Raw genomic sequence first — 27,467 nt, forward strand, 5'->3', positions numbered from 1 at the left:
GCAGAGAAAATGGAACCTTTTCAATTTTTTTCTCCTGGTTTGAGTAGGTGGTCCATGCCTCAGAACCATATAGCAGGATACTCAGTACACATGCCTGGTAGATTAGTATATTTGTTTTCACTGTCAGCTTAGGATTGTTCCATAATTGTTTTGTAAGTCTCTCAAAAATAGTAGCTGCCTTCCTGATTCTGATGTTCAGTTCTTTGCCCATGGATAGGTTTGTGGTGACAGTAGGTCCAAGGTAGCAGAATTGTTGAACCACATCTAATGGTTTGTTATCCAGAATGACGTTGAGTTGCTGAGGTATACTTTGAGTGACTATGACAGTTACTTCATGCTTATGTCAAGGGAAAACAACTTTCAGGCTCTGGACAGAGAATTCATCAGCAAATATAGAGTGTCTTCATTATGAGTGATAAGAGCTACATCATCTGTGAAGAGGAGTTCCCTGATGAGGACTTTCTTGACTTTAGTTTTGGCCTTGAGTCTTGCCAAGTTGTAGAGAGAGACATCTAAACTTGTGTGGAGAAATGCATTGCTGCATGATTTTTGAAATGCACAATTTAGTAGACCTGAGAAGAATAGGGGCAAGAATCACAGGGCTGGAAGGGACCTCAGGAGGTCATCTAGTCCAGCCCCCTGCTTCAAGCAGGATCAACCCCCACTAAGTCATCCCAGCTAGGACCTTATCCAGCTGGGACTTAAAAACCTCCAGGGATGGAGAATCCACCACCTCCCTAGGCAACGCATTCCAATGCTTCACTACCCGCCTGGTGAAGTAGTTTTTCCTAATATCTAACCTACACCTCTCCCTCTTCAACTTCAGACCATTACTCCTTGTTCTGCCATCTGACACTACTGAGAACAGTTTCTCACCCTCCTTTTTAGAGCTCCCCTTCAGGAAGTTGAAGGCTGCTATTAAATCACCTCTAAGTCTTCTCTTCTGTAAACCAAACAAGTCCAAATCCCTCAGCCTATCCTCATAGGTCTTGTGCTCCAGACCCTTAATCGTTTTTGTTGCCCTTCACGGAACCTGCTCCAGCAAATCCACATCCTTTTTATACTGGGGGCCCAAAACTGGACACAATATTCCAGATGTGGCTTCACCAGTGCCGAATAAAGAGGAATAACTACTTCTCTATATCTGCTCAAAATGCTCCTCCTAATGCACCCTGGTATTCCGTAAGCCTTCTTGGCTATGAGGGCACACTATTTACTCATATCCAGCCTTTCATCCACCATAACCCCTAAGTCCCTTTCCATCGTACTGCTGCTGAGCCAGTCGGTTCCCAGCCTATAATAATACTTGGGGTTCTTCCGCCCCAGCTGCAGGACTCTACACTTCTGCTTATTGAACCACATCAGATTTCTTTTGGCCCAGTCCTCCAATTTATCCAGGTCCCTCTGGATTCTCTCTCTGCCCTCTAATGAATCTACCTCTCCCCCTAGTTTTATGTCATCTGCAAACTTGCTGAGGGTGCAATCCAGTCCCTCATCCAGGTTATTAATAAAGATGTTGAATAACACCGGTCCCAGAACTGAGCCTTGCAGCACTCTGCTTGAAACAGACCACCATCCAGATATTGAGCCATTGACCACTACCCGTTGGGCCCGACCATCAAGCCAGCTTTCTATCCATCTTATAGTCCAAGAATCCAGTCCATATTTCCTTAACTTATAGACAAGAATGTTGTAGGAGACTGTATCAAAAACCTTGCTGAAGTCAAGGTATATCACATCCACTGACTTTTCCATGTCCACAGAGCTTGTTACCTCTTCATAGAAGCTAATCAGATTGGTCAGGCAGGACTTGCCCCTGGTGAATCCATGTTGGCTACTTTTGATCACTTTCTGCTCTTCCAAGTGCTCCAAAACGGATTCCTTGAGGATTTCCTCCGTTATTTTCCCAGGGATTGAGGTAAGGCTGATGGGTCTATAGTTCCCTGGATTGTCCTTCTTTCCTTTTTTAAAGATGGGCAGTACGTTTGCCTTCTTCTAGTCATCTGGTATCTCCCCTGATCTCCAGGAGTCTTCAAGGATAATGGCCGATGGTTCAGCAATGACCTCTGCCAATTCCCTCAGTACCCTGGGGTGCATTAAATCCCGACCCATGGACTTATGCACATCTAGTTTTTCTAGATATCTCAGAACTTGTTCCTTCCCCACAGATGGCTGCCCTCCAACTTCGCATACTGCATCATCTAGGACCGTCATGTGGAAGTTGACTTTGTCTGTGAAGACTGAGGCAAGAAAAGCATTGAGTACTTCAGCTTTTCCCACATCATCTGTCACTAGGTTACCTACCTCATCCAGTAATGGCCCCACACCTTCTCTGATAACCTGTTTGTTGTTCACATGCCTGTAGAAACCCTTCCTGTTGCTCTTCACAACCCTTGCCATCTGCAGTTCCAATTGTGCTTTCGCTTTTCTGATTACTGCCCGGCATTCTCCAGCCATATGTTTATGCTCCTCCTTAGTCAACTGTCCGCGTTTCCATTTCTTGTATGCATCCTTTTTTAATTTAAGCTGACTAAGGATTTCCCTCTTAAGCCAAGCTGGTTGCCTACCGTGTTTGCATTTCTTACTATACAGGGGGATCGTTTGTTCCTGTACCTTCAGTAAGACTTCTTTAAAATACTCCCAGTTCTCTTCAACTCTTTCCCTCTTCAACTTTGTCTCCCAAGGGATCCTTCTCATCTGGTCTCTCAGGGAGTCAAAGTCTGCTCTTCTGAAATCAAGGGTCTGTATGTTACTACTCACCTTTCTTACTTTTATCTGGATCGTGAAATCTATGATCTCATGGTCGCTGCAGCCCAGGTTCCCTCCCACTTCTATTTCTTCTATTAGTTCTTCCCTGTTTGTGAGCAGCAGGTCAAGTTGTGCACAACCCCTGGTCGGTTCCTTCAACACTTTTACCAAAAAGGTATCCCCAACATTCTCCAAAAACTTCCTGGATTGTCTGTATGCTGCTGTATTGGTCTCCCAACAAACGTCTGGATGATTAAAGTCTCCCATGAGAAGCAGGGCCTGTGATTTGGAAGCTTCACTTAGCTGCCTGAAGAAAGCCTCACCTATCTCATCTTCCTGATCTGGCGGTCTATAACAGACACCAACTACATCGCCTCTGTTACTTCCACCTCGAAGCTTAACCCAAAAACACTCAACTGGATTTTCTCCTTCCTCATATTGGAGCTCTGAGCAATCATACACCCTTGTTTGAGTCCACTGTTCATTGCAAATGGTTCCAATATAGATACATCATATTGCACTGTTGCTTTCATGTTTTCTTGAAAGGATGTTATGAGCTTCAGTAGAGTCTGCGGGCAGCCAATCTTGGTTAATACTCCATACAGTCCTGATTTACTAACTGTGTCAAACACCTTTTGTTAAGTCTACAAATGCTATGAATAATGGCTTTCCTTGTTCTCTACATTTTTCCTGTAGTTGTCAAAATGAGAAAGTCACATCCATTGTTGACCCGCCAGCCCTGAAGCCACATTGTATTTCTGGATAGACTTGATCTGTGGGTTTTTGCAGGCGTTTGAGAATGACATGGGCAAATGCTTTACATGTGCTGCTCAGTAACGAGATGCCTCTGTAGTTGTTGCAGTCTCCCTTGTCACCTTTGTTTTTATAGGGAGTAATGATGTTTGCATCCTTCATGTCATGTGGGACATCTCCTGCTCTCCAACATTTTAGGAGTAAATCATAGAGGAAGGGGAAGAGCATAGCCTTGTTTGCTTTCCCTTGTTTGCTTTCAGGACTTCAGCTGGAATTCTGTCATTTCTTGGTTCTTTTCCATTGGAGAGAGCATCAAGAGCTTGAGAAAGTTCCTTCTCCATAGGCTCTGCATCTAGCTCAGACATTTCTGGAAGAGTTGGGCTGAGGTTGTCAAGTTCAGGTTGTATTGTTTGCTCATGGGAATAAAGACTTGAGTAGTGTTCCACCCATCTGGACATCTGCAGCTTTTTGTCTGCGATCACCTGTCCATTCAAATGCTTCAGTGGGGCGACTTTGGTAGTGTTTGGTCCGAGTGCTTTCTTCAAACCATCATACATGGTTTTCTGGTCTCCAAAATTAGATACCTTTTGAATATTAGAACATAGATCAGCCCAATACTTGTTCTCACACTGCCTGGATTCTCTCTAAAGAGCAGATCTTGTGTGTCAGAGTTGATCTCTTGTGCTTTGAGATGGGTTCTTTACGTTATTGAGATGTGCCATATGTTTTTCTGCACAATGAGGCCAAAGAATGTCTGCATTTTCATCGATCCAGTCTTTTTTAGAGAATCTATGTGTTCCAAAGGCAGATTTAGCACATTCGTATATTGTATCTCTCAGCATGGACCATGTTTTATCAACAGTTTGTTGGTCAGGTTTGTGTTCCGTTTTGTGAGTGAGATCATCTCTGAAGACAGAGCATTTCAGTGCATCTTTGGTAATGAAGGTATTGATTTTTAGCTTATAGCATTCCTTTGTCATACAGAGTTTCTTTGGGATGATTTTCACTCTGGTGAAGATCAAGGAGTGATTCGTGTAACAATCTGCGCTGTGATACATGTGTGTAATTTTGACAGTGTTAAGATGTTGCCTGTGTACCAGTACAAGGTCAAGTTGATGCCGGTGACCGGATGTGGGGTGGCGCCAGGAAACCTTGCGACACTCTTTCAAGTTAAAGGAAGTATTAGGGATGCAGAACTGATTCTGAGAGCTGAATTCGAGACGCCTTTGATCATTCTCATTCATTTTCCCAATACTATGATGACGAAGGCAGACAGGCCAGGACTAACGGTCGCATCCAACTCTTGCACTGAAGTCGCCCAAGGATGTACAGTTGTTTGCCGGTTGGAAAGGTGTCGATAACTTTCTGAAAGATTGTAATAAAAGCGGTCCTTGTCTTTGGTGCACAATGCCAACATGGGTGCGTAAGCACTGATGATGTTGACATATCCTGACTTGGTGCAGGCCTTCAAGGATATAATGCATTCCAGTCCAGCTGTGGCCATGTTGATAGATTTCAGCAAATTGTTCTGAATAGCAAATCCAACTCCAGACAGGTGGTGTTCTTCTGAACTCAGGCTCCGCAGAAGAAAGTGTAGTTGGTTTCTTTCACTGACCCAGCATCTGCCAGACTGGTTTCTTGGAGAGCAGTGGTGTCAATGTTCAATTTTTGTAGCTGTTGATCTATGACTCCTGTTTTGCATATTGAGTAAGTATCCATAAGGTCATGGATAGATTCAAGTCCCGGATACATGGTCCACACATTCCACTTATTGAGCTGGAAGCAAGTTGATTTATTATTTCATTTTTTGGCAGGTACGTCATTTACATCTACTTTTCGATTGGTCTATCTCCATGCACCCAATGAGAAAGGCAGATGTGGCGGGTCAACACCTTATTGACTGGGGGCTGTCTTCCCTGGGGTGACGTAAGGAGTCATGTTCCCTTGGATTCTGGTGACCAAATCATGGTTCATATGCCATTTGGATTAACCAAAATAATCCAGGGAACCAAGTATCCTAGACCCTCATCTCTTACAGAATGAGGGGGTAGAAACTGCTCAGTCTGCCCACCTGCCATCATGCTCATGGGTCTGCGCTTCCTGCCCAGCTCCTGCGGGTTGCTGTTGCTGCTGCTGCTGCCTCTGCTCGGGGCTCGTGGAGCACCATGTGAGCAAGAAGAAATAACACATGGCGGGGAGGATGTGTTATTTCTTCTTGATTATATTATGTGTAAACTAATGAACCTCAGACCAGTAAAACGTATATTCTTGGTTCTGTAAAAGTGCCAATTTTACAAAACTGAAAACAATTATAAGCCAGATCAATTGAGGGAAAAAAATTAAATGGTCACTTATGAAGAATAATTTGGAATGGTTTAAGAAATTTTACTAGGTGTCAAAAAGCCACAGTCGAGAAAGGGGGTCCTGTTGGTTAGAAAATAAAACATCACAAAATATTTTGTGTTAGAGGGAAGGGAAAAGAATGTATAAAATTTGCAAAATACCTATAAAACAGATGAAAGAAAGGGCAAGTTGACTTGATGGCAGTGAATAAGTTTAAGATTGCATCACAGTTATATTTAGTAAAAGTGATGGACTGGTCACAGGCAATAAACAGAAATTTTAGGGAGCCCGTGGTGGCGGAGCAGATCACTGGGTTTGGCTCTAGTTGCAGATACTGGGTAGGACATAAGAACGTAAGAATGTCCATTACTGTGTCAGACCAAAGGTCCATCTAGTCCAGCATCCCATCTGCCAACAGTGGCCAGTGCCAGGTGCCCCAGAGGGGCTGGACTGAAAACAATGATCAAGTGACTTGTCTCTTGCCATCCATCTCCAACCTCTGACAAACAGAGGCCAGGTACACCATTCCTACCCTATGGCTAATAGCCTTTTATGGACCTGAACTCCATACAGGGCATACAGTCCCAGCTCTGGTTGAAGCCAGGGGCAGGGCTGCACAGTCCCATCTCCAACTTACAGTCAGAAGGGAGGCAGGGGGTATTCGCAGCCCTGGCTCCGGCTGCAGCCATCGGTGTGGTGCACAGCTCCAGCCCAGCTGCATAGTCCTGACTGCAACCATGGGTGGGGCACACAAATCCAGTCCGCAGAACAGGGTGCACAGCTCTGTTTCGAGCCCTGCCCACAGCCATGAGTGGAGTGCACCAGCTCCAGCCCGGCCACACAGTATAGTCTCCAGACCCCACTGCAGCTGCAGTGGGAGAGGGGAAAATAACCTAGTCCAAAGCTGCAGTGGAGGTGCACAACCTCTGTGATGGAGTGGGGGGAGTGCATGTGTGAGTCAGGCTGGATGTCTGAGGCAAGCAGCAGCTCCCAGTGGCTAAGGATGACCCTGGGCCTACAACTGGCAGGTAACACCTCTGCCTGAACAAAGAGCAGGGAGGAGCTGAGCTGGGTTTTGAATCGGGGGCGGCAGTTAGAGGCTAGGAAAAGGGAGAGCTGGAAGGCAGCCAGCCTGAGGAGGGGGAAACCTACACCCCAGAGGCGCACCCCTCGGGGTCTTCTCCCCAGGACGGGTTGGAAGGACTGTCTCTGGCTGCTGTACTGTCGCTTCTGTGAGAAACTGGGCTTCTGTTGCCTAATAAACCTCCTGTTGTACCTGCTGAGTGAGAGTCACTCCTGCCAGCGGACGGGGTGCAGTGCAGGGGGACCCCTGAACCCTATCACAACCTCACAGAATCGTAGAATCATAGGGCTGGAAGGGACCTCAGGAGGTCATCTAGTCCAGCCCCCTGCTTCAAGCAGGATCAACCGCCCCTAAGTCATCCCAGCCAGGACCTTGTCAAGCCAGGACTTAAAAACCTCCAGGGATGGAGAATCCACCACCTCCCTAGGCAACGCATTCCAATGCTTCACTACCTGCCTGGTGAAGTAGTTTTTCCTAATATCTAACCTACACCTCTCCCTCTTCAACTTCAGACCATTACTCCTTGTTCTGCCATCTGACACCACTGAGAACAGTTTCTCACCCTCCTTTTTAGAGCTCCCCTTCAGGAAGATGAAGGCTGCTATTAAATCATCCTTATGTCTTCTCTTCTGTAAACTAAACAAGTCCAAATCCCTCAGCCTATCCTCATAGGTCTTGTGCTCCAGCCCCTTAAACATTTTTGTTGCCCTCTGCTGAACCTGCTCCAGCAAATCCACATCCTTTTTATACTGGGGGCCCAAAACTGGACACAATACTCCAGATGTGGCCTCACCAGTGCCGACTAGAGGGCAACAACTACTTCTCTACATCTGCTCAAAATGCTCCTCCTAATGCACCCTAGTATGCCGTTAGCCTTCTTGGCTACAAGGGCACACTGTTTATTCATATCCAGCCTTTCATCCACCGTAACCCCTAAGTCCCTTTCCATCATACTGCTGCTGAGCCAGTCAGTCCCCAGCCTATAACAATGCTTGGGATTCTTCCGCCCCAGTGCAGGACTCTACACATCTCCTTGTTGAACCACATCAGATTTCTTTTGATCCAGTCCTCCAATTTATCCAGGTCCCTCTGGATTCTCTCTCTACCCTCCAAATTATCTACCTCTTTCCCTAGTTTTGTGTCATCCACAAACTTGCTGAGGGTGCAATCCAGTCCCTCATCCAGGTCATTAATAAAGATGTTGAACAACACCAGCCCCAGAACCGAGCCTTGCAGCACTCTGCTTGAAACTGACCTCCATCCAGATATTGAGCCATTGACCACTACCCATTGGGCCCGACCGTCAACCGCAGCCCCAGCTGCACGGCAAGGGTGCACAGTCCCAGCCAGAGGGCAGATGCTCACAACCCTAGCTCCCACCCTGGTTCATGGGAGGGGGAATGTGATGCGCAGACCTGGCTCTGGCCACAGTTCTGGGACAAGGGAATACAGCTATATGATGGTGGGGGGTGGGGGGTGCAGCCACAGTTCCATCCCCTGCTTCAGCTGGTGACAATTCAAACTGAAAAGTTGTGAAGTGTCTGGTAAAGTCACAGAATCTGTGACTAGAGAATATCCTTAGTGATGAATATAAATCCAAAACAAGGAATTGTAGGACATTGATCAGAGAAGCAAAAGACGATACAAAGAAAAGTTAATCACCAGTAGAGTTAAGAATAAGAAGAGGATATTTAAGTATATTAGGAAGAAAAGAAGTCCTAACAATGGTACTGACCCATTACTAGATGGAAACGGTTGAATTGTCAATAATAATGCAGAAAAGGCAGAAACATTCAATGAATATTTGCTCTTTGTTTAGGAAAATGGTGATCATGAAGTACTTTCCATTCCAAATAAGGATCATGTTAAATTGTAGATGGTAAAGTGATGTATATTTTAAAAATCATAACATCTGCATAAGTTACATTCAATAATTTTAAAAGAGCTGGCCATAGAGATTGCTGGACTATTAATGAGTCTTAATTAATAAGACCATTCACTAGGACTACGTCTACACTATGAAATAAAATCAATTTTAATAAATTTGACTTTTTAACATCGATGTTATAAACTCAAAGTTAGTTGTCCACAAATGTTCCATAAAGTTGACTTACATTTTCTCCATGCTGATTTACTGTGTCTCCATTGCCTTATCCAAGTTTGACTGCATGAGCAATGCTTTGTGGGTAATTATCCCACAGTGCCTTAGCCCAGTTACATTCTGGGGGTTTTGTACCATTGGGTTGTGGGAAAACTGGATAACTGGATTCAATAAACAAAGAATTAAAGGAGGGTAATATAATTAAGGCCAGTCATCATGGGTTAAAGTAAAATAGACCCTGTCAAATTAACTTGCTTTTTTTAAAAGATGAGATTGTGAGGGTGGTTGAAAAAGCTGAGAGTGTTCAGGTAATATTCTTACGTTTCCCCAGGGCTTTTTGACTTGATATCACTGAATATTTTAATTAAGAGATTAGAATGGTACAAAAATTAATGCTTCGCACATTGAACTGATTACAAACTGTCACTTATAGATCTCAGAATATAGTTGTAAATGGGGAATCATCATCAAGCGGGTTTGTTTATAGTGGGGATTCACAGAAAATTGTTCTTGGCATTAGGTTATTTTATATTTTTGTTAATGACCTGGAAGGAAACATCCTGTAGCCTGTATTGCACAGGGGTCAGACTAGATGATCAGAGTGGTGTCTTCTGGCCTTAAAATCAGAATGCAGACAGGAGCGATGTGATGCTGCTAAGAAGAGTGAAACAGTCACAGCTTCACCTGATGAGCTTCCGTTTGTGGTCAAACATACGTCTGCTCTTTTGGAGCCAACCTTTGGGTCCCAGTATCCCTTATGCCTACTGGGTGTGAACACTGCCCCAGTACTGTCTGAAACTAACCTCTCTGTTCCACTCTCCAGCTCTGTGTGCTTGGCATAGAGGGTCATTTGCAATTCATGTGCCCGCCAGTTGTTGTCTCTCCAGTGCATCTATTTTTGAACCAAGGGGAATAACTATTTTTTCTCTCACCCTGTTGGTGCCCTATGCTGTAGTCCCTATTGTGTCAGCTGAAGAAGAGACTCCGTTTAAGGGATGCCTCCAGGGGTCTGTATTAACAGGGAGCGCTTTTTCTCCCATGAGTGCTGAATACCCAGGCTGAGTCTACTCCTAACATGTAGATTGACCTGGCTATGTCACCCAGGCATGCAAAAATTCACAACTTTGAGCTCTGTAGTTCAGATGACCTAACTCCTAATGCAGCTGTGACTTGGTCAACAGAAGAATTTTTCCATCAACATTGCTACTGCTGCTTGGAAAGAGAGATTAACTACAGCCCTGGAATAACCTCTCCAGTTGTTGTAGGAAGTGTGTGCAGTGGCACAGCCGCAATGTTATAGGCTTGCCGAACTATCACCTGTTGTGTAGATGTAGCCTCAGCCTCTGGAGTTCCTCCGGCCCCTGCTGGCTCTGGGAGCTGAGAGCAAAAACATGACCTAGGTCATTAACATGGAAGCACAAAGCACTCACCCTGTGCTACCAGGTCAGCCAACTTGGGCATATTGTATTTTATTTTGTGAAAGTAAAATCTCTCTGATTCTTTAGGGAGCTTTATCATCACCTTGCAGTCACTCTTGCAGAACTGAGAAAGATAATAATGCAGAACATCACCATATACTGTACAGGATTGCAAACCCTCCATTATATCCTCTGGTCTGATCAACTCAGCTCTTCTGATTCTATGAGCTCTTTTGTTCCGCCAGAATGAGGAAATCATCCAATTAAGTTTATCAAAGAGCCTCTTATTGAGAGTCACTGGAAGGGCAGGAAGTAAGTGCAGACTTCTAGCTAGTGTATTCTCTCTAATTGCATTTATTCTCCCCATCAAGGAGAGTGGAGGGAGATTCCTTTGTGTTCATCTGCCTTCATTTTTCTCAGTATAGAAGCATAATTAAGGTCAAATAACTCACTGGAAGAGAAGGATAACAAAACGCAAGTTCCTTAAACATCGTGGCTCCTTTGTATGTGAAGAGGGGTGTGTCAGTATTTAGTAGGAGCTGAGCTCAAGGCACAAATTTCAGATCAAAATGTTCCCTAAATTCAAGAATGTTTAAAACTAGGGTATTAGTCTGAGCCCATTTCTAGTCTGCAAATAAGATAGTATTTTCAAACCTGAGCACCGATAGTCAACCCTCTAAATCCATAATAGGAAGTTGAATCAAAGTGAACTGAGTTTTCGTAGGTGTTGGGCACCAGAAATTCCTCTGAACTCATGGCCAGAGGGTGAGAGGGATAATTTTGGCATCAGTGTTTCAGACAGATTTTAGAGGAGTTCTGTGAATATCCAAGAGGCCAGAGAAGAGTACTTTGCAGTCTTCAGGACCAAAGTTCAGACAAGTGTCTCGGCTGTTGGGACAAAAGGGAGTCAGATTTTCATTGAGAAGTAGAAGAATGAAAGCTACGAATTTTGTACATAAGGAAAGAATGAGAAGTAGGATTGAAGTGAAGAGGAGGATGTTGAGTGGTGTTAGTAGTGATGGAGAATGTGGGAAGTGATATTAGGTTAGGGGAGCAGACTGAGGAACTTTGTCTTGTCTGTGTATGTTTGAGTGGTCAGTAAATCATCCAGTCAAGAATCCAGAGCTGCCAAGGTGTGGGATTTGGCTCCGAGGTCAGGTGTGGAGAGGTACTGAGTTTTCACTCTAGAGATAATAGTTAAATCTGTATTGCTAGACAGAGTTCTCCCAGGATAGGGTATAGATGAAGAGCACGTGAAGATGATCAAAAAAGTTGTGGTGGACATCTGATGGGTGAGTGCGGGAGGAGGGCAGCCATGGAAAGAGATGCTAAAGGAGCAGTCAGAGAGAGAGAAGGAGGGTCTAAGAGAACATTGCCTGGAAAACCTAAGGAGAATGTGGTATCCAGGGAAAGGGAGAAAGAAGTAGCTTAAAGGGCAGCAGAGAGGCCATTGGGGATGAGGACAAGGTGCAGGAAGATACCATTAGAAACTTTAGTGAGAGCAGTGTCAGTGCAGTGAGTGGATGGAACAGAATTAGGAATGGCCAAATGTAGACATGTTAGGAATCATTAAAAAAGAGATAAAGAATAAGAAAGAGAATATCTTCTTGCCTCTGCATAAATCCATGGTACGCCCACATCTTGAATACTGCAAACTGTTGTGGTCACCTCCTCTCAAAAAAGATATATCAGCATTGGAAAAGGTTCAGAAAAGGACAACAAAAATAAGGGGCTTCGAAAGGGAGCCATAGGAAGACATTAAAATGACTGGGCCATTTCAACTTAGAAAAGAGGAGACTAAGGGGGGATATGATAGAGGTCTATAAAATCATGACAGGTATGGAGAAGGTGAATAAGGAAATGTTATTTGTTTCCATAACATAAGAACCAAATTAAATTAATGCACAGCATGTTTAAAACTAACAAAAGGAAGTTTTTCTTCATGCAGTGCACAGTAGGCCTGTGGAACTCCTTGCCAGAGGATGTTGTGAAGACGAGGACTTTTAGAAGGGCTCAAAGAAGAGCTAGATAATTCTTGGAGGGCTAGGTCCATCAATCGCTATTAGTTAGAACGGTTAGGAATGATGACCCTACCCTCTGTTAGTTAGAGGCTGGAAATGGATGACAGGAGAAGGATCACTTGATGATTTCTTGTTCTGTTCACTTTACGGAGTATCTGGCATTGGCCTCTGTCAGAATGCAGGATACTTGTCTAACTGGACCTTTGGTCTTACCCTGTATGGCTGTTCTTATGATTGGAGGGGGTGTCTGATGAAGTATATCTCTGTTTCTAGATAATCTTATAATTTTATGGTGTGTTTTTTCATACTGAAACTTAATACTTTACAAACAACATTAAGTGGAGAAATTGCATTGCCACTGAAGTATGGCCTTCTCTTCTCTGGGATGGCACATGAAATCAGCTTGACAGTGCATAGCAAAACCATCCACCAGGTGAGTTCTAGGAACTGAAAAACACCATATCCAGATTGTAATTGGGCATGGGGCTCCCAGACTGCTGAGCCCTGCCCTCAGGCTACTGCCCGGCCCCAGTACCCCACATTCTGAGATCCTCCCTCTTAGGGAACCCCAAGTCCCCTATGCCCATCTTGCTTCAGTGACCCATTGCCAGTCATCATCTCGCCCCTTTCCTCAAGAGCAAACTGCTGTCTGAAATGGCCACTCATCATTGGCAAGGGGTTGGGCCTACTGCCTTTGCCTGCCGTGGCTGCTTCCCGGCAGCTGTAATTACCCTCAGGCCACTGTTACTACACCCCTGAGCCTGGGCTTACTCAAGTCAGAGCTCACCAGCTCACCGCCTTTCTCCAGCACTGCTCTGTCTGTGTACCCCACTTTATCAGGCAGCTAGGTCCCTCTGCCTCCAGGGATGAAGCAACTGCATGCTCATCCTGGCCAGCCATCTCTTTTATACAGCCCTCCTTAACTCTGATTGGCTGCCACAAGCTGTATCCCTGATTGGCTCCCAGGATAGCATTCTCTCAGGGCTGCTTTGAAGCCTTTCTGTATCCATGTGGGGTAACAGCCCTGTCACACAGATGAAACTATAAGGGGGGGCGGATTTTTTAGGCAGGATGTGGTTACCTGGATTGAATTTTGGCTAGGGCACCCAGGTTAACACAGCTCTAGTGAACAGTGCCAGTAAATTTTTTAATGAACATTTTACGTGTCATCCACAAAAGCAGAATAGAAAGGTATCAGTGAGCAAAGCATCACATAGCCTCCTCTCTCAGTCTTTGCCAATGCTTGTGGTTGCAATACAAGATTTAGGGCTTGTCTTCACTACACAGTGGATTGATGCTATAGTGATCGATCCACTGGCACTTGATTTAACACACCTGCTTAGACATGATAAATCTGCCTCTGAGCATTTTCCCTTCAACTCTGGTATTCCAGCAGGATGAGAAGAGTAGGCAGAGTTGACCGGAGTGCAGCCCCCACTGATATTAACGCACAGAAAATACCACAGTCAGTACATCAACTTCAGCTATGCTATTTGCATATCTGAGGTTGTGTATCTTAGATTGTCAGGGTGGGGTCATAGGGTAGACTAGGCTTCAGGTACCCCAAGGTTAAACCTAGATCTTAAAATCTGTGTGAATATGTGCCTCTGTCCCACTCAGAAGTGCAGGAAGGTTTTCCTTCTTAATTAGGTGTCTGGAATTGCCATCTTTCACTTAACATGCTCCCTGGCTAAGACGACCTTTCTTTTAATTTCATTAGACTTCACTTGTGTATTAATTTACATTTTGTTTTCATTGTTTATGTTGATCACTTACCTCTTAGTACCTCCTTATCCAGTGTCAAATGGGTGAGCTTTTGAGTCATGTACTATATGCATATAGACCTACCTGATTCACGCTGTGCTTGTTTTTATGCACCAACATACAACCATGAGAGAAGGTTATCACTTAGTGAAAGTGGAAAGTGACAGTTTTATATCTGTGATGAATTTTTCAAACGCACAAATGGGAGTTATGCTTTCGTGTCAAGTAGGAGTATACTGCAAGGAACATAAAAAATGAGAAAAATGATCCATCCAATCTTGTATCCTGTCTCCAACAGAAACCAATGCTGGATTCTTCAGATAGAGAAATAAAAACCTCACAAATTTCTTCCTGATCCCAGCTTGTGATTGTTTTGTGCCTTGAAGCATGAAGATTGATAGTGACTTGTGACTAATGCTAGCAAGACTAAATTGTTGCTGCTATTCTTATTTCTATAAGTGACTCCACCTTTTTGAAATCTGCTGTTCACCTCAAATATTCTAAGAAGGAAGTACAATTCTGTTGTCCAAAGAAAAGTCATAGGCTTCTATCCCCTATAATTCAGTGACAGGTACATAGTGAGTATGTTTTACTGTTATGAAAGAACTCATTGCAGTAATTTCTTTTCATTTAGTTGCGTGCACTTAAAATGTTCAGCTTCGCCCACTGGTGCTCAGTGTCCTTATTCAGATGCTTAACATGAATAAGAGAAATCGTGGTAACCAAAATGAATAAAAGATACTGCTGCTTCTGTATCGTACTTCAAAACAATTTTCTTTTATGTCTAACTAACATATAAATAGGATTCATTGATAAGTTACTGAAGAACTGTCTAGCTTTTGATTTTTGTCCCCAAATTTCTCCAGATACATTCATGTAGAAAGGTTCTGTACTATAAAGAAACACTGAAAACTGTATTTTTTTATTATTGTTTTGATATTCGGAGTAGTGCTCAACCCAGCACTCCATCTGTTTGGCTTTGTCAGCAATGACTTCATCAGATTTGGATTTCAGAGGTGCCATCTTGTTCTGGATGGGTCCTAATGCCTTCCTCATACCCTCGTACATTCCTCCGAGATTACCATAGTTGGCACAGGTCTGGATGCCCCAGGGCCGCCGTGCAGATTTTCCTGGAGGGTCTCTCTGAACTTTTCAGCTTTCTCCGAGTTTGCCATCTTTCTGGCATCAATGCGGGGCCTTCCAGCAGGTTTAGAGCAGTACAGCTTCTTGGGTCTCAGCTTGAGCTTGGAGCAAACTAGCGAGTGATCTGTATCACAGTCAGCACTATGATAGCTGTGTGTCAGAAGGGCATTTTTGAGGTCATTACGCCTAGTGATGACCACGTCTAGTTGATGCCAGTGCTTCGAGCGTGGGTGTCTCCACGACACTCTGCTGTGGCTTCGTTTGGAAGAATGTGTTTGTGATGCACAGATTGTGGTACGTGCACAGTTCAAGGAGACACTGTCCATTGTCATTCATTTTTACCACACCGAAGCATCCTAAGCAGGAAGGCCATGAGGCCCAATCAGCTCCAACTCTTGCATTGAAGTCACCCAAGATGTACAGTTGTTCACGAGCAGGTATTTGCGCTCCAGCAGCACTAAGCACATCATAGAACTTGTCTTTTACTTCTGGAGAACGTTGTGGTTGACGCAGCCCTCGATGCCGTCGAGCTCCTACCAGTAATGGACGAACTGGATCAAGAACCGACTGTAGATGAACTGAAGAGAGCCATCAACAGCATTGCAGCAGGAAAGGCCCCTGGCCAGGATGGTATACCACCTGAGGTAATCAAGTGTGCCGCGGACGCACTCTTGGAACCCCTACATGAGCTACTGTGCCTGTGCTGGAAAGAGGGTGAGGTTCCACAAGATATGCGCGATGCTAACATTGTAACGTTGTATAACAACAAAGGAGACAGAAGCGACTGCAACAACTACCATGGAATCTCCTTCCTAAGCGTCACTGGTAAACTGTTCGCTCGCGTCATCCGTGGCAGACTCCAGAAGATTGCTGAGAGGGTGTACCCCGAATCGCAGTGCGGATTCCGTGCAGAGAGGTCTACCGTTGACATGGTCTTCTCTCTAAGGCAGCTGCAGGAGACGTGCAGGGAGCAGAGGAAGCCACTCTACGTAGCCTTCATCGACCTGACCAAGGCCTTTGACTTGGTCAGCAGGGATGTTCTGTTCAAACTGCTCCACAAGATAGGCTGTCCTCCACGGTTACTCAAGATGATCCAGTCGTTCCACGAAGACATGAGAGGAACCATCCAATATGATGGCGCATTATTGGACGCTTTCAGAATCAGGAGCAGCATCAAACAAGGATGCGTGCTTGCTCCGACATTGTTCGGGATCTTCTTCGCATTCCTCCTGAAGCATGCCTTTGGATCTTCAACAGAGGGCATCTTGCTGCACACAAGATATGATGGGAAACTGTTTAACCTTGCAAGGCTGAAAGCTAAGTCTAAGGTGCAGGAAGTCCTCATCAGAGACATGTTGTTCACAGACGATACTGCTGTAGTGTCTCATACAGAAGCCCAGCTTCAAAAACTGCTAGATCAGTTCTCCAAAGCGTGCAAGGACTTTGGGCTTACCATCAGCCTAAAGAAGACAAATGTACTCGGTCAGGATGTTGCTGAATCCCCATCAACCAACATTGACAACGATACGTTAGAGGTCGTCCATGAGTTCGTTTACCTCGGGTCCACCATCACTGACACCCTGTCGTTGGACACTGAGCTAAATAGGAGGATCGGAAAAGCGGCCACAACTCTGTCCAGACTCAGCAAGAGAGTGTGGAATAACAACAAGCTGTACACTCACACCAAAATGCAAGTCTACAGAGCCTGCATCCTCAGCACCCTCCTTTATGGCAGCGAGACTTGGACCCTGTATGCCCGCCAGGAAAAGAGGCTGAACGTCTTCCACTTGCGCTGCCTCAGGCACATCCTTGGAATATCATGGAAGGACAGAGTGACCAACACCGCCGTCCTCGAGCAAGCTGGAATCCCAACCATGCACACCCTCTTCAGGCAGCGTCGACTCCGCTGGCTTGGCCACGTCCACAGGATGAATGATGGAAGGATTCCAAAAGACATCCTGTATGGTGAGCTAGCCTCTGGCAAAAGACCTCCCAGATGCCCCCAGTTGCGTTACAAAGATGTCTGCAAGAGAGACCTCAGAGAGGTAGACATCGAGCTGGACAAGTGAGAAGAACTAGCAGACGACCGCAGCAGATGGAGGCAGGGGTTACACAAGGGCCTTCAGAAGGGCGAGATGAAGATCAGACAGCTAGCAGAGGAGAAGCGAGCGCACAGAAAGCACAATGAGGACTTGCCAGACACCCACTACATGTGCAAGAGATGCAGCAAGGACTGTCACTCTCGTGTGGGTCTTCATAGTCACAATAGACACTGTAAATGAAGTCCTCAATTGAAACTTTAAAGGGCGCGATCCATAGTCTATGTAGACTGAAGGATACCTACTACTACTTTGATATTACTGGATAAGCCTAAGGGTGAAAACTAATAAAGGTAACACAAAAAGCATTGACACTTCACCATTTTACATTCTTAAGGCCTTGTCATTTAGGTAAGATATTAATGAAATTATCAACTTTCAAGTGTTTTCAAATTGTAATAATAATTGCAGCTATCTGATTATGATGGGTGCTAGACTGAAATTTACAGAACTCTCTCTCATACCCTCACTTCCAGTTAATGTCTTTGGCCATTATCTATTTAAATTTTCAGTACAGGTTGTAACTCCCTCATCTGGCACCCTCAGGATCTGAATGGTCCTGAATGAGGGGATTTGCTGGACGAGGGGAAGTCAGGCCTCTGGCTGCCTAGAGGAGGGCCCCACTTCTGTAGGGCTCACCCATGGGGTTGACAGACTCCCCCACCCCATCTGGATTCCCCTCTGAGGCTCCTGCCATGTGTCTCCTCTTGAGGCTTCTGACGTGGGCTGGGCTCCCCACAGTGGGGCTTCCCAGACCTATCTGGGCCCTCTGTAGTAGGGCTTCCCAACTTGTCGGGCTGCACCGGGGCCCCCTGCCACCAGCAGGGCTCCTGCAGCCCTGCACAGCTGGAACTTTCTGGTCCAGGTATCTCTGGTGCAACAACATCCATGGCCCTGCTGGACGAGGGATGTTGCCGTACAAGAGAGTTTCAATCTGTATTCTCAAGATAGGCTGTGAGTATCGGCGTTTTTGTTCCTTGGCTTTTTCTGAAGATATCCTTGTGAGCTAGACCTTTGTGGCAGTAATTTCAGTGAGTTTAATCATGTGTTGCATTGTAATATTTCTGTAAAATTATTAACAGCTTTAAAATATTGCTCCTTTGAAGATGTTTACATAGTATGCAAAATAGTTTTTGTTTATACTGCGGCAATGTCTGCAGTACCCAGTCACAGATCATGCTCTCTTTGATGTACAGCTGTAACAAAAATGCTTACAGCAGCGGTCCCCACACTGTGAGATGTACCTCAGTAGGGGGCGTGAAGGAATGTCCAGGAACTGTGAATGCTTCTCAGCCCTGCTCTGCCCCCAGTTCTACTTTGCTACCTGCCTCTTGGTTACTGAGGGCCACTCTTTGCCTCTGTCTGCTGCTCTGCTCCAGCCCCCGTCCCTAGCCATGGCCCAGTCCGCTCCCAGGTCAGGGGAGTGTGGTCAGATTCCATTACTGGTAGCGGGGGTTGGGGGTGGGCTTGGAATGAAAAGTTCAGGCATCCTTGGCTTCCAGTCCAACTAAGGGAAGTAGTTACATCATGCAGAAGGCGGGGCAGAACTCATGCACTTAGAAAATGACTGTCACAAGGACACACAAGGAGTCTGTGACACAACTGGGAAGTTCCAGTCAAGTTCCTTAACTGTACATTCATCCTTCTTTTTTTGTAGAAAAATGGTCAAATCCATCATATAATGCTACACTTAGAATTCATATATAGTTAGTTCTGTTCTGTCAAAACTACAGAACCTCACATAGAATCCACTGCTTCCATGAAGCCTACATGAAAAGATAAGTTATGGGGGAATCAGTGATAGCTGAGTGTTGTTATCCCTATAAAGATGAATATATATGTATAACAATTGTATAAATCTGTTTGGTATTTCTCTCCTCATGCCCTCCATAGGTTACTTGTCATCTTTTTACCATAAAGAGAGAGACCTGTGCTCATTGCGCCAAGGACGACAGTTGCATTAGCCATCTAAGTTTGGACCCAGAGCTCAAGGGGGCTTTGACTTGGGTGACTAGGCTGAGCCACTGCCTGTGCTGTAACATCTACACTGCTGTTTTTAGCTTCTTTGCTTGAGCTGAGCTAGTGAGACTCTGCCTACCCTTCACCCAGCTCTGGTTTTGACAGCTTCACAGAAGCAGGCTCTGAACCTTCTAAGGGAATTCATGTTGAATTGAAACTGTGTTGAATTCATGGTGTGTTTTTCTTTTCTCTCCGCAGGTAGAAGAGAGCTACCATACAAGCAGCCCTTCCAAAGGCCTTTTCTCCAAAGGGCTCCAAAATCGACCTTCCAGCCCTGTGTCTGCCCCTGTGAGATCAAAACATAGCCCAGGTTCACCAAAAACAGTGTTCCCATTCCCGTATCAGGAGTCTCCCCCACGCTCCCCACGCCGCATGAGCTTCAGTGGGATCTTCAGGTCCTCTTCCAAAGAATCCTCTCCCAGTTCTAACCCATCTACCTCGCCTGGTGGTATCAAGTTTTTCTCCAGATCAAGAAAAAGTAAGAGATTGATCGTGTTATTTCAGGAAGATACACTGTACGTCTCTTCTTTTCCTGCCTATAGTCATAAAGTGTGGATGGCGCACATGCTTACTATTTATGAGCAGATTCACATAAGGTGTTCATCAGTTTCTTGCACACTAGCTCTCCTGTGGAAAACAGACATGAGGCTTTCCCCAGGCAAAGGGAGAAATCTAGTCGGGTCATATTTAAGACTTTAAATAAAATCCTTTGCCCACTGAAGTTGCTGGGAATTTTGCCATTGACTTTAGTGTGCCTAGCAGGTCATCGACAGGGGTTATGTGGACCTGAAGTGGTGCATAGTGTTAGTGACAGTGCTGCACAAAGGGTAAATTTAAATTCAGAATGATAGAGGTTCTACTTCACTAACACCACAGAGAATGGCAGTGGTTACTTTACTGATGTTCTTTGTGCTATTACAAATTATCGTTATCATAGACAGGAAAATGATATGTGTTCCTGATCTGATGGCAATGGAGAGAGAGTTTCATCTCCTCCTTCTGAAACCAATAGACACTTAAATTGGTATGATTCAACACAACTAACTACTTTTTATCACACACAGATTATGCCTATTCAGTACTTTGGGCACCAGTTACTGAATGAGTCTCTTGAATAACTTATTTGTCAAAGGAAACAATTTACTTTTGTGTTTTAAAATCTAGTAATGGGATTGAAGAGTTAGAGCTCATACATCTCAGGTGCTCTAGGAAACGGATGTACTGACAGGTGACTCTCAGAAGAAAAAGTGCTCAAGTTTCTTCTGCATATTACTAGGAATTGTTGGAATTGGTTGACAGTTTGGAGTGTGTGTGTGTGTGTGTGTGTGTGTGTGTGTGTGTGTGTGAAATGAAATCCCATAAAGGTGCACCAGTAGTGATGCTGTGTTTGGTTTATGTATATTGCGTAACCTGAACCAACAGCATTCTTTGATCCATAGGAATCATAAGGGTGTGCAGCCCACCAAGGGCCTGGAAGGGGCTCCTTCCCCTCCAGGTCAGTGGGCAGCCACTCCAGCTTGCTACACAGCTGCTCATTCACACACTGGAAATCAACTACAGCACTGCCCCCATGGCCCAGACCTGCAGTCAGGCCAAGCACAGTCATGTAGCCATGGCCCTCATTCAGGGAAGGTAACAAGAGTCCAGGGGCTTGGGTCTGTGATCAGACCAAATGCACAGTCAAAAAGCCTTGGCCTTTGCTTGGGGCAGGCAAAAAGAGTCCTGAGGCTTGGGTCCATGGCCAGACCCAGCAGAGTCAATAGGGGCTCATGCCCTAGTTCAGGATGGGGCACCAAACATCTACAGTTCAATTGTTCAAACTTCTGCTCAGGCTGGGTTGCAGTCACTATGCCCAGGCCCTGGTTCAGGGCAGGCAGCACACAAGCAGTCCACAGTTCAGAAGCACAGACCTGTTTGCACCTTTAAGCATGTAGTCTCTTGGCACAGGCCCTAGCTCAGGGTGAGCCAACAAACATCAGTTTAGTAGCTCAGCCCTATGTGCAGGCCAAGCAGCAGTCACTAGGTCCCAGCCCAGGTTCAGGGCGGGCTACAACCGTTGGGTCTCCCAGCTCTGGTGGAGGGCTGAAAGCACAGGTGGTTGGCCTTGCAGAGCTGGGGGAAACAGCCACCCACGGATATGGGTGGTGGGGGAGATCAGTGGGGAAAATTACCTCTTGGCAGTCAAAAAGTGAAGGGATAAAGTGAGAACTGCCAAAAGCCAAGCTGAGTTGGACCTCGCAATTAAAATCCAAAGTAGAAGGTTCTATAGCCATATCAAATCAGAAGTCAGGGAAAGAAGAGGTGGGACCGCTAAGCTCTTTGGATGGGGTGGCCCAAGCGGCCTCTTTGGAAAGCCACTTGGGCAGCTGCTGGAGTGAACCTGGGGGACAGTATGCTAGAGTGGCCTTGGGCAGCTGGTTTCAGGGCTGCCTGAGCAGTGGCTGATGCAGGTTGGCCTTGGGGGGTGCCCAAGTGGCAATGGTCATGGTGTGATGGGGTTCAGGGGGTCCCCAAGCACTGCAGCCTGTCTGCAGGCAGGAGTGACTCTCACTCAGCAGGTAGAACAGGAAGTTTATTAGTTGACAGAGGCACAGCTCAGAACAGAAGTGTCAGTGCAGCAGGCAGAGATGGTCATTGTAACGCACGCTGGGGAGAGGAGCCCTAGGGGTGCCCCATCTGGGGTGTAGCTTCCCCCTCAGCCAGGCTGGCTGCCTTCCAACTCTCCCTCCCCCCAGCTTCTAACTGCCACCTCTGATTCAAACCCTACCTCAGCTCCTCCCTGCTCTTTGTTCAGGTCAGAGGTGTTACCTGCCAGCTTAGGCTGCAGCCCCAGGGGGTCATCCTTAGCCGCTGTGAGCTGCTCTGCCTGTCACACACACATCCCGCCTGACTCTCACACATGCCCCCCCGCACTCCATCACACACTGTGTGGTCCCTGAGCCCTCCGGGTAGCTGGGAACAGTTAGTCCCTGCCACCAGAGTGAGAGCCAGCCATCATCCCTCAAGACCATGTACAGCAGAGATATCCTGGGGCCCTGCAGAGCAGTGGCACCTTGGGGCTCCAACAGCTACTGATTTTAAATCAGGACTGGAGGACAGTATCTATAATAAAAGTCATGGACAAGTCACAGGCTGTGAATTTTTGTTTATTACCCGTTTCCTGTCCATGACTTCTACTAAAAGTACCCATGACTAAATCTTAGCCTTAGTCATACACCGTGACTGGAGAATTGCTAATATAGTTCCTATGTTCAAGCAACTGTGACCCGGGAAAATACAGGCTTGCTACAGTAGTCCCTCAAGTTATGCAAGGGGTGTGTTGCCATGCACCCTTGCATAACTTTAATTTTACATAAGTCTGGGTAGGGTTTTTCCCCCCTAGTGGAATGCATGTTCTGCAGCTGGGGAAGCAGCTGGAGCACCTGAAGCTGCTTTTGAAATGTAAATCCTGGGGGCTGCAGGGGGGCAGTTGGGGAGGGATAAGCTTGGTGGTGGGTTAGGGCCATGAGAGGGGGCAGATGGTTAAGCCTGGGGTGGGTTAGGGGGGATGGGGCAGGTGGAGCTGAGCCAGGGCGTGCGGCCCTGCAGGGGGTTGAGCTGGAGCGGAGCTCAGGGACGTTGAGCTGGAGGCTAGTGCAGCGATGTGGGGGTGGGGGTGGGGTTGAGCTGGAGCCACGTGGGGGGTTTGAAATGGGGCCTGGTGTGGAGGCATTGAGCCAGGGCCAGGAGGAGTGCGATTTTGAGTTGTGCTTAATGGTTAAAGAAGATTTTGAGAACATTGGCATAACATGGGAAGAAGTGGAAACAGTAGCATCAGACCAGAATCTCTGGAAAGCACTTGTTGCCCAATATGCCCAGACGCACAGGCGGACCTAAGTCTAAGTTAACACACAAACACACATTTCGAGGGATTACTGTAGTTTGACATCAGTTGTACACAAGGGCTTGGAACACATCTGAAAACAGAAAATAGTTAAGGCGGACATGGGTTTTAGGGATGGAAGGGAGGGGGACATCTTGGCATCAGTGCACTCCTCTTCTGTGTTTCCCACCCAGCACAGCAAGCAGGAGGCTCCCAGGAGGTAGCTGCAAGACAGAGGGCAGGAAAAGCACTGCAGAGTGGGCAGAGGAAGCTGAAGTGCAAGCACTTGGCAGCCCCACCCACCAAACCAGTTAAGATCACAAGTCAGAGGCTCCAGGATCTACCAGTAGATTCCAATCTGCTTGTGACAACTACTTTTAAATCATGAAGTGAGGACTTCAATAACTCAGCCAGAAGTTAAGGGTCTATTTCAGGGGAGGGTGAGGGTCTGTGGCCTGCTGTGTGCAAGAGCTCACAGTGGTCCCTTCTGACCTTAAAGTCTATGAGTCTACTGATAATTGCGGGTGAGACTGATTGTGTTGTTCAACTGAAGAGATGATTGGGGTACTGCACAAAGACTGCCATATACCTTATTTATTACGATGCCGTTATTCCTTAGGGCTGTGTCTACACGTGCCCCAAACTTCGAAATGGCCATGCAAATGGCCATTTCGAAGTTTACTAATGAAGCGCTGAAATGCATATTCAGCGCTTCATTAGCATGCGGGTGGCAGCCGCGCTTCGAAATTGACGCTCCTTGCCGCCGCGCGGCGCGTCCAGACGGGGCTCCTTTTCGAAAGGATGCTGCCTACTTCGAAGTCCCCTTATTCCCATGAGCTCATGGGAATAAGGGGACTTCGAAGTAGGCGGGGTCCTTTCGAAAAGGAGCCCCGTCTGGACGCGCCGCGCGGCGGCAAGGAGCGTCAATTTCGAAGCGCGGCTGCCACCCGCATGCTAATGAAGCGCTGAATATGCATTTCAGCGCTTCATTAGTAAACTTCGAAATGGCCATTTGCATGGCCATTTCGAAGTTTGGGGCACGTGTAGACACAGCCCAGGAGAGCAGATAATGGATAGATTTTCTGTGTGCAAAAATGGTATTCACATTACATGCTGTACTGCCTTATACCTGAAGATGGTGCAAGTAGCTCTGGTTTCCTGTATCCCACTGCTAAACTAGAAAACATTTCAGTTTTATGTTACAGCATTTAATCCCTCCTTTGGTGGAGGCTTCCTAACTATGATAGATATGTCTAGTAAACATCTTCTCAGATTTTAAGCTGAATTTGATTCCACCAAGATTTGTTTTAGAATTGCATTGTTTCTTATTTTGATAACAAGTTTCTGTGAAACTGCTTACTCTGTAATGAGCACAAGAGTTTATGCAAATTATCAGGGTCAGTTAGGTCAGCCTGACAAAGGGCTTTTTGGATGAATAGCTTGCAGCTGTGTGCAACTTAGGCCCTATTTTTACAGTGTTCCACTCAAACTAGTGGCATATGTTAAGGAATAAACTTCCTTAATATATTATATTGTTGTAAACTTGATTCAGGGTCTGCTAATTGTCTGTCCTAAGTCTGCTCTTGTGCTCAGGGTCTCAAAATTTAGATTGCTCTTTGAGATCCATAAGTACAATGCATAGTGTCTACTCCCCCTCATCTCCCCTTTGAAATGCTACCGTACATAGTTATAAGTTGTATTGTGAAACACTACAACTGTTTGCTTTCTCTAGTTCTCCTCCCTCCCATAGCTCTACTATCCTGTGTGTAAAATAGTTTTTTTTTTTATACTTTTGGGGCTCCTTGCAATGGTAAACCCAACAGGGTGCAGCAAAGTGGGAGCTAAAGTTTGGGAAATAAACTTGAGGAGGTTTTTTTTCATGATTATTCTGTTGGGCAGGGGAGAATTTACTCCTCTTCCTGGGACGCGTTCCCTAAGTCCTCCACAGTCCAAATGGAGTCCAGGTCAACATGAGAGGCAGGAACTTTGGTGTGGAAGCAAGTGATGTCTTTGGACCTCTGCCATAATAACACCCGAGACTCATCTTTTAAGATAAATCCCTCATCAAAGAGGGGTAGTATGGAAAGCTAAGGCAGTTTTGAGCTTTATTATATTCCTTCCTGATCTCTGTACGATTGGTCTGAAGGACAATAAGTGTTCCTCCGCACAGTCTCTCCAGCCAGTACTCTCCTATTCCTTTCCCTGGACCTATGAAGAACCGCCTCTGAAACCTGGGGAAAGGGGATGGACCATTGATGTCTTTTTCCTTTTACAATTATGATGCATGGAAACTTCTAACCACTGTTTTTTGCTGGTATTCTCTCTCCATGGTGGATTTATGCAACTTATTGGGCTTGTGTACACTAGAAAAGTTACTGACAACACATCAGCAATGGGCACAGATGAGAAGGTGCTGTATATAGTTTAGGTAACAGCCCAGACAAGGACAGGTAATGTCCAGCACTGTTACAGCTGCACCAGATATTGACACCTGTTCTCAGCAATGGACCATTTTTCTAGGACAGCCAGAGACATACTTATTAGCATTATTTCCTTCCAATTATCGGGAGAGCGCTTCTGATTCATTTCCTGTTTCCATTGTAGCCTCACTTTTCCAATATTATCCTGCAGTTATGAGTAGATGAGGTACTTACAACATGCTGACGTTCTTTATTTCTATGTATAATTATAGAATATATTTTAAAGTCTCTTAACATTACCACTGTGGTGAGGTGAATGACTTAGAGGGAATGTCTCAGAAAACTGAGGTGTTTCTGAATATAAAATGCCTCTTTCTGAGGATAATGTCCAGGTTTTGCATTAGCCAGAGCTGCCAGGGCTCTTGGCTGTGGGGCAGCTGCTGCACTGTGGTCATCAGGAATGGGACTGCTGCTCTGAGAGTGGTCTCACCACTCCTGGACATTTGAAGGATGGGTGGGGGTGATACTAATTAAAGCAGGACAAGGAGGGTTTATGTCTTCCTGCTACTGAAGTGGTGGGTATGACATGATGCCCCCATATTGTTTATAGAAATAATTTTGTTTATGAATATATATAACCCAAATATGCGTTATGGAAAACAGGGCAAGTAGCCTGTAATCCCATAAATGTGCATATTCTGTTTATGTGCATGTATCATTCTTGTATGTGAAGTTAGAAATATTTAACAGCAACCTGTTTTCTTAATTCAAGGTCTTCTAATGAAAGTGATTAGTGTATGTAAGAAACTTAATGGCATGGTGCTCAAGACAAAGATCTGTAAATGGCTTTGTTTTCCCATGAGCCCAAACTGTGGTTCGTCTTACAAAGATGCATGACCATGCCACCCATTGCTGGAATCCATCTTGAACGGGTATTTTTCCATGGGAGAATTACACAAAGAATTCACACCCTGGGGAAACACTATATAAGGGATGGAGCGCAAACAAGGAATTTCTTCAGCTGGCTTTTGAAACCAACATGCCCTCCTCCCTTCAAAAAAAAAAAAAGTGGATAAATTAAAACACCTGGAAAAATTAAGAATTATAACTAGAAAGATGGAGGACCATTACTGGGTCCAGGCCAAAGAAAGAGGTCAGCTCTTGCTTATGAGATATTGCATCTGAAATAAGAGCTAAGGTGAGAAATATGATTTGTAACAATTTCACTTAGTGCAGCCTTTACCAAGTGGGGGTCCACAGCCCAGTACCGGTCCTTGGGAAAAAAAAATACCAATCCTTAGAAAATACACAAATTATTACTATGTACTGTTATTACTGTGAATAAATAATAAGCAGTGAAAATTTTTTCATTTTTCGTTTCTTTTCTTTATATGCATTTATATTTTTGGGCTGCAAAAAAAGGGACTGAAAAAAACTGGGTCCCGACTATATAAAGTTTGGGGAACTCTGTCTTAGTGTATTATGCTTGACTGATGCATTTTTGTTTTATTTTTGTTTAGTAATTTACTTTGATCTGTTTTCATTTACAATCACTTAAATCCTACTTTTTATACTTTTGTTTATTATCGAACCCAGTGTAAATATTTGTTACTGGGAAGAGGAGGGGAAGCAACAGCTGTGTCCATCTCATTCATAAAAGGGGAGAACATCTTTATGAGCTTGCTCTGCGTA

The 27,467-nt window shown here is 45.3% G+C and overlaps 1 protein-coding gene across 7 annotated transcripts in view; it reads left to right on the forward strand.

Annotated features, from left to right (window-relative positions):
- The window catches only part of PRKAG2 (protein kinase AMP-activated non-catalytic subunit gamma 2), a 401,630-nt gene that overhangs the window by 119,777 nt on the left and 254,386 nt on the right, over positions 1-27,467 (forward strand). For all 7 annotated transcript variants that reach the window (XR_012644083.1, XR_012644082.1, XR_012644084.1 and 4 more), the window contains exon 3: positions 19,692-19,971. Coding sequence is in view for 4 of the 7 variants with exons in the window: in XM_074985101.1 (XP_074841202.1) it covers positions 19,692-19,971 (280 nt within the window). In the remaining 3 variants the exon portion in view is untranslated. The remainder of the gene's footprint in view (positions 1-19,691; positions 19,972-27,467) is intronic.

The sequence above is a fragment of the Carettochelys insculpta genome, chromosome 2 (assembly GCF_033958435.1).
Source record: "Carettochelys insculpta isolate YL-2023 chromosome 2, ASM3395843v1, whole genome shotgun sequence".
Taxonomy (NCBI): Eukaryota; Metazoa; Chordata; order Testudines; family Carettochelyidae; genus Carettochelys; species Carettochelys insculpta.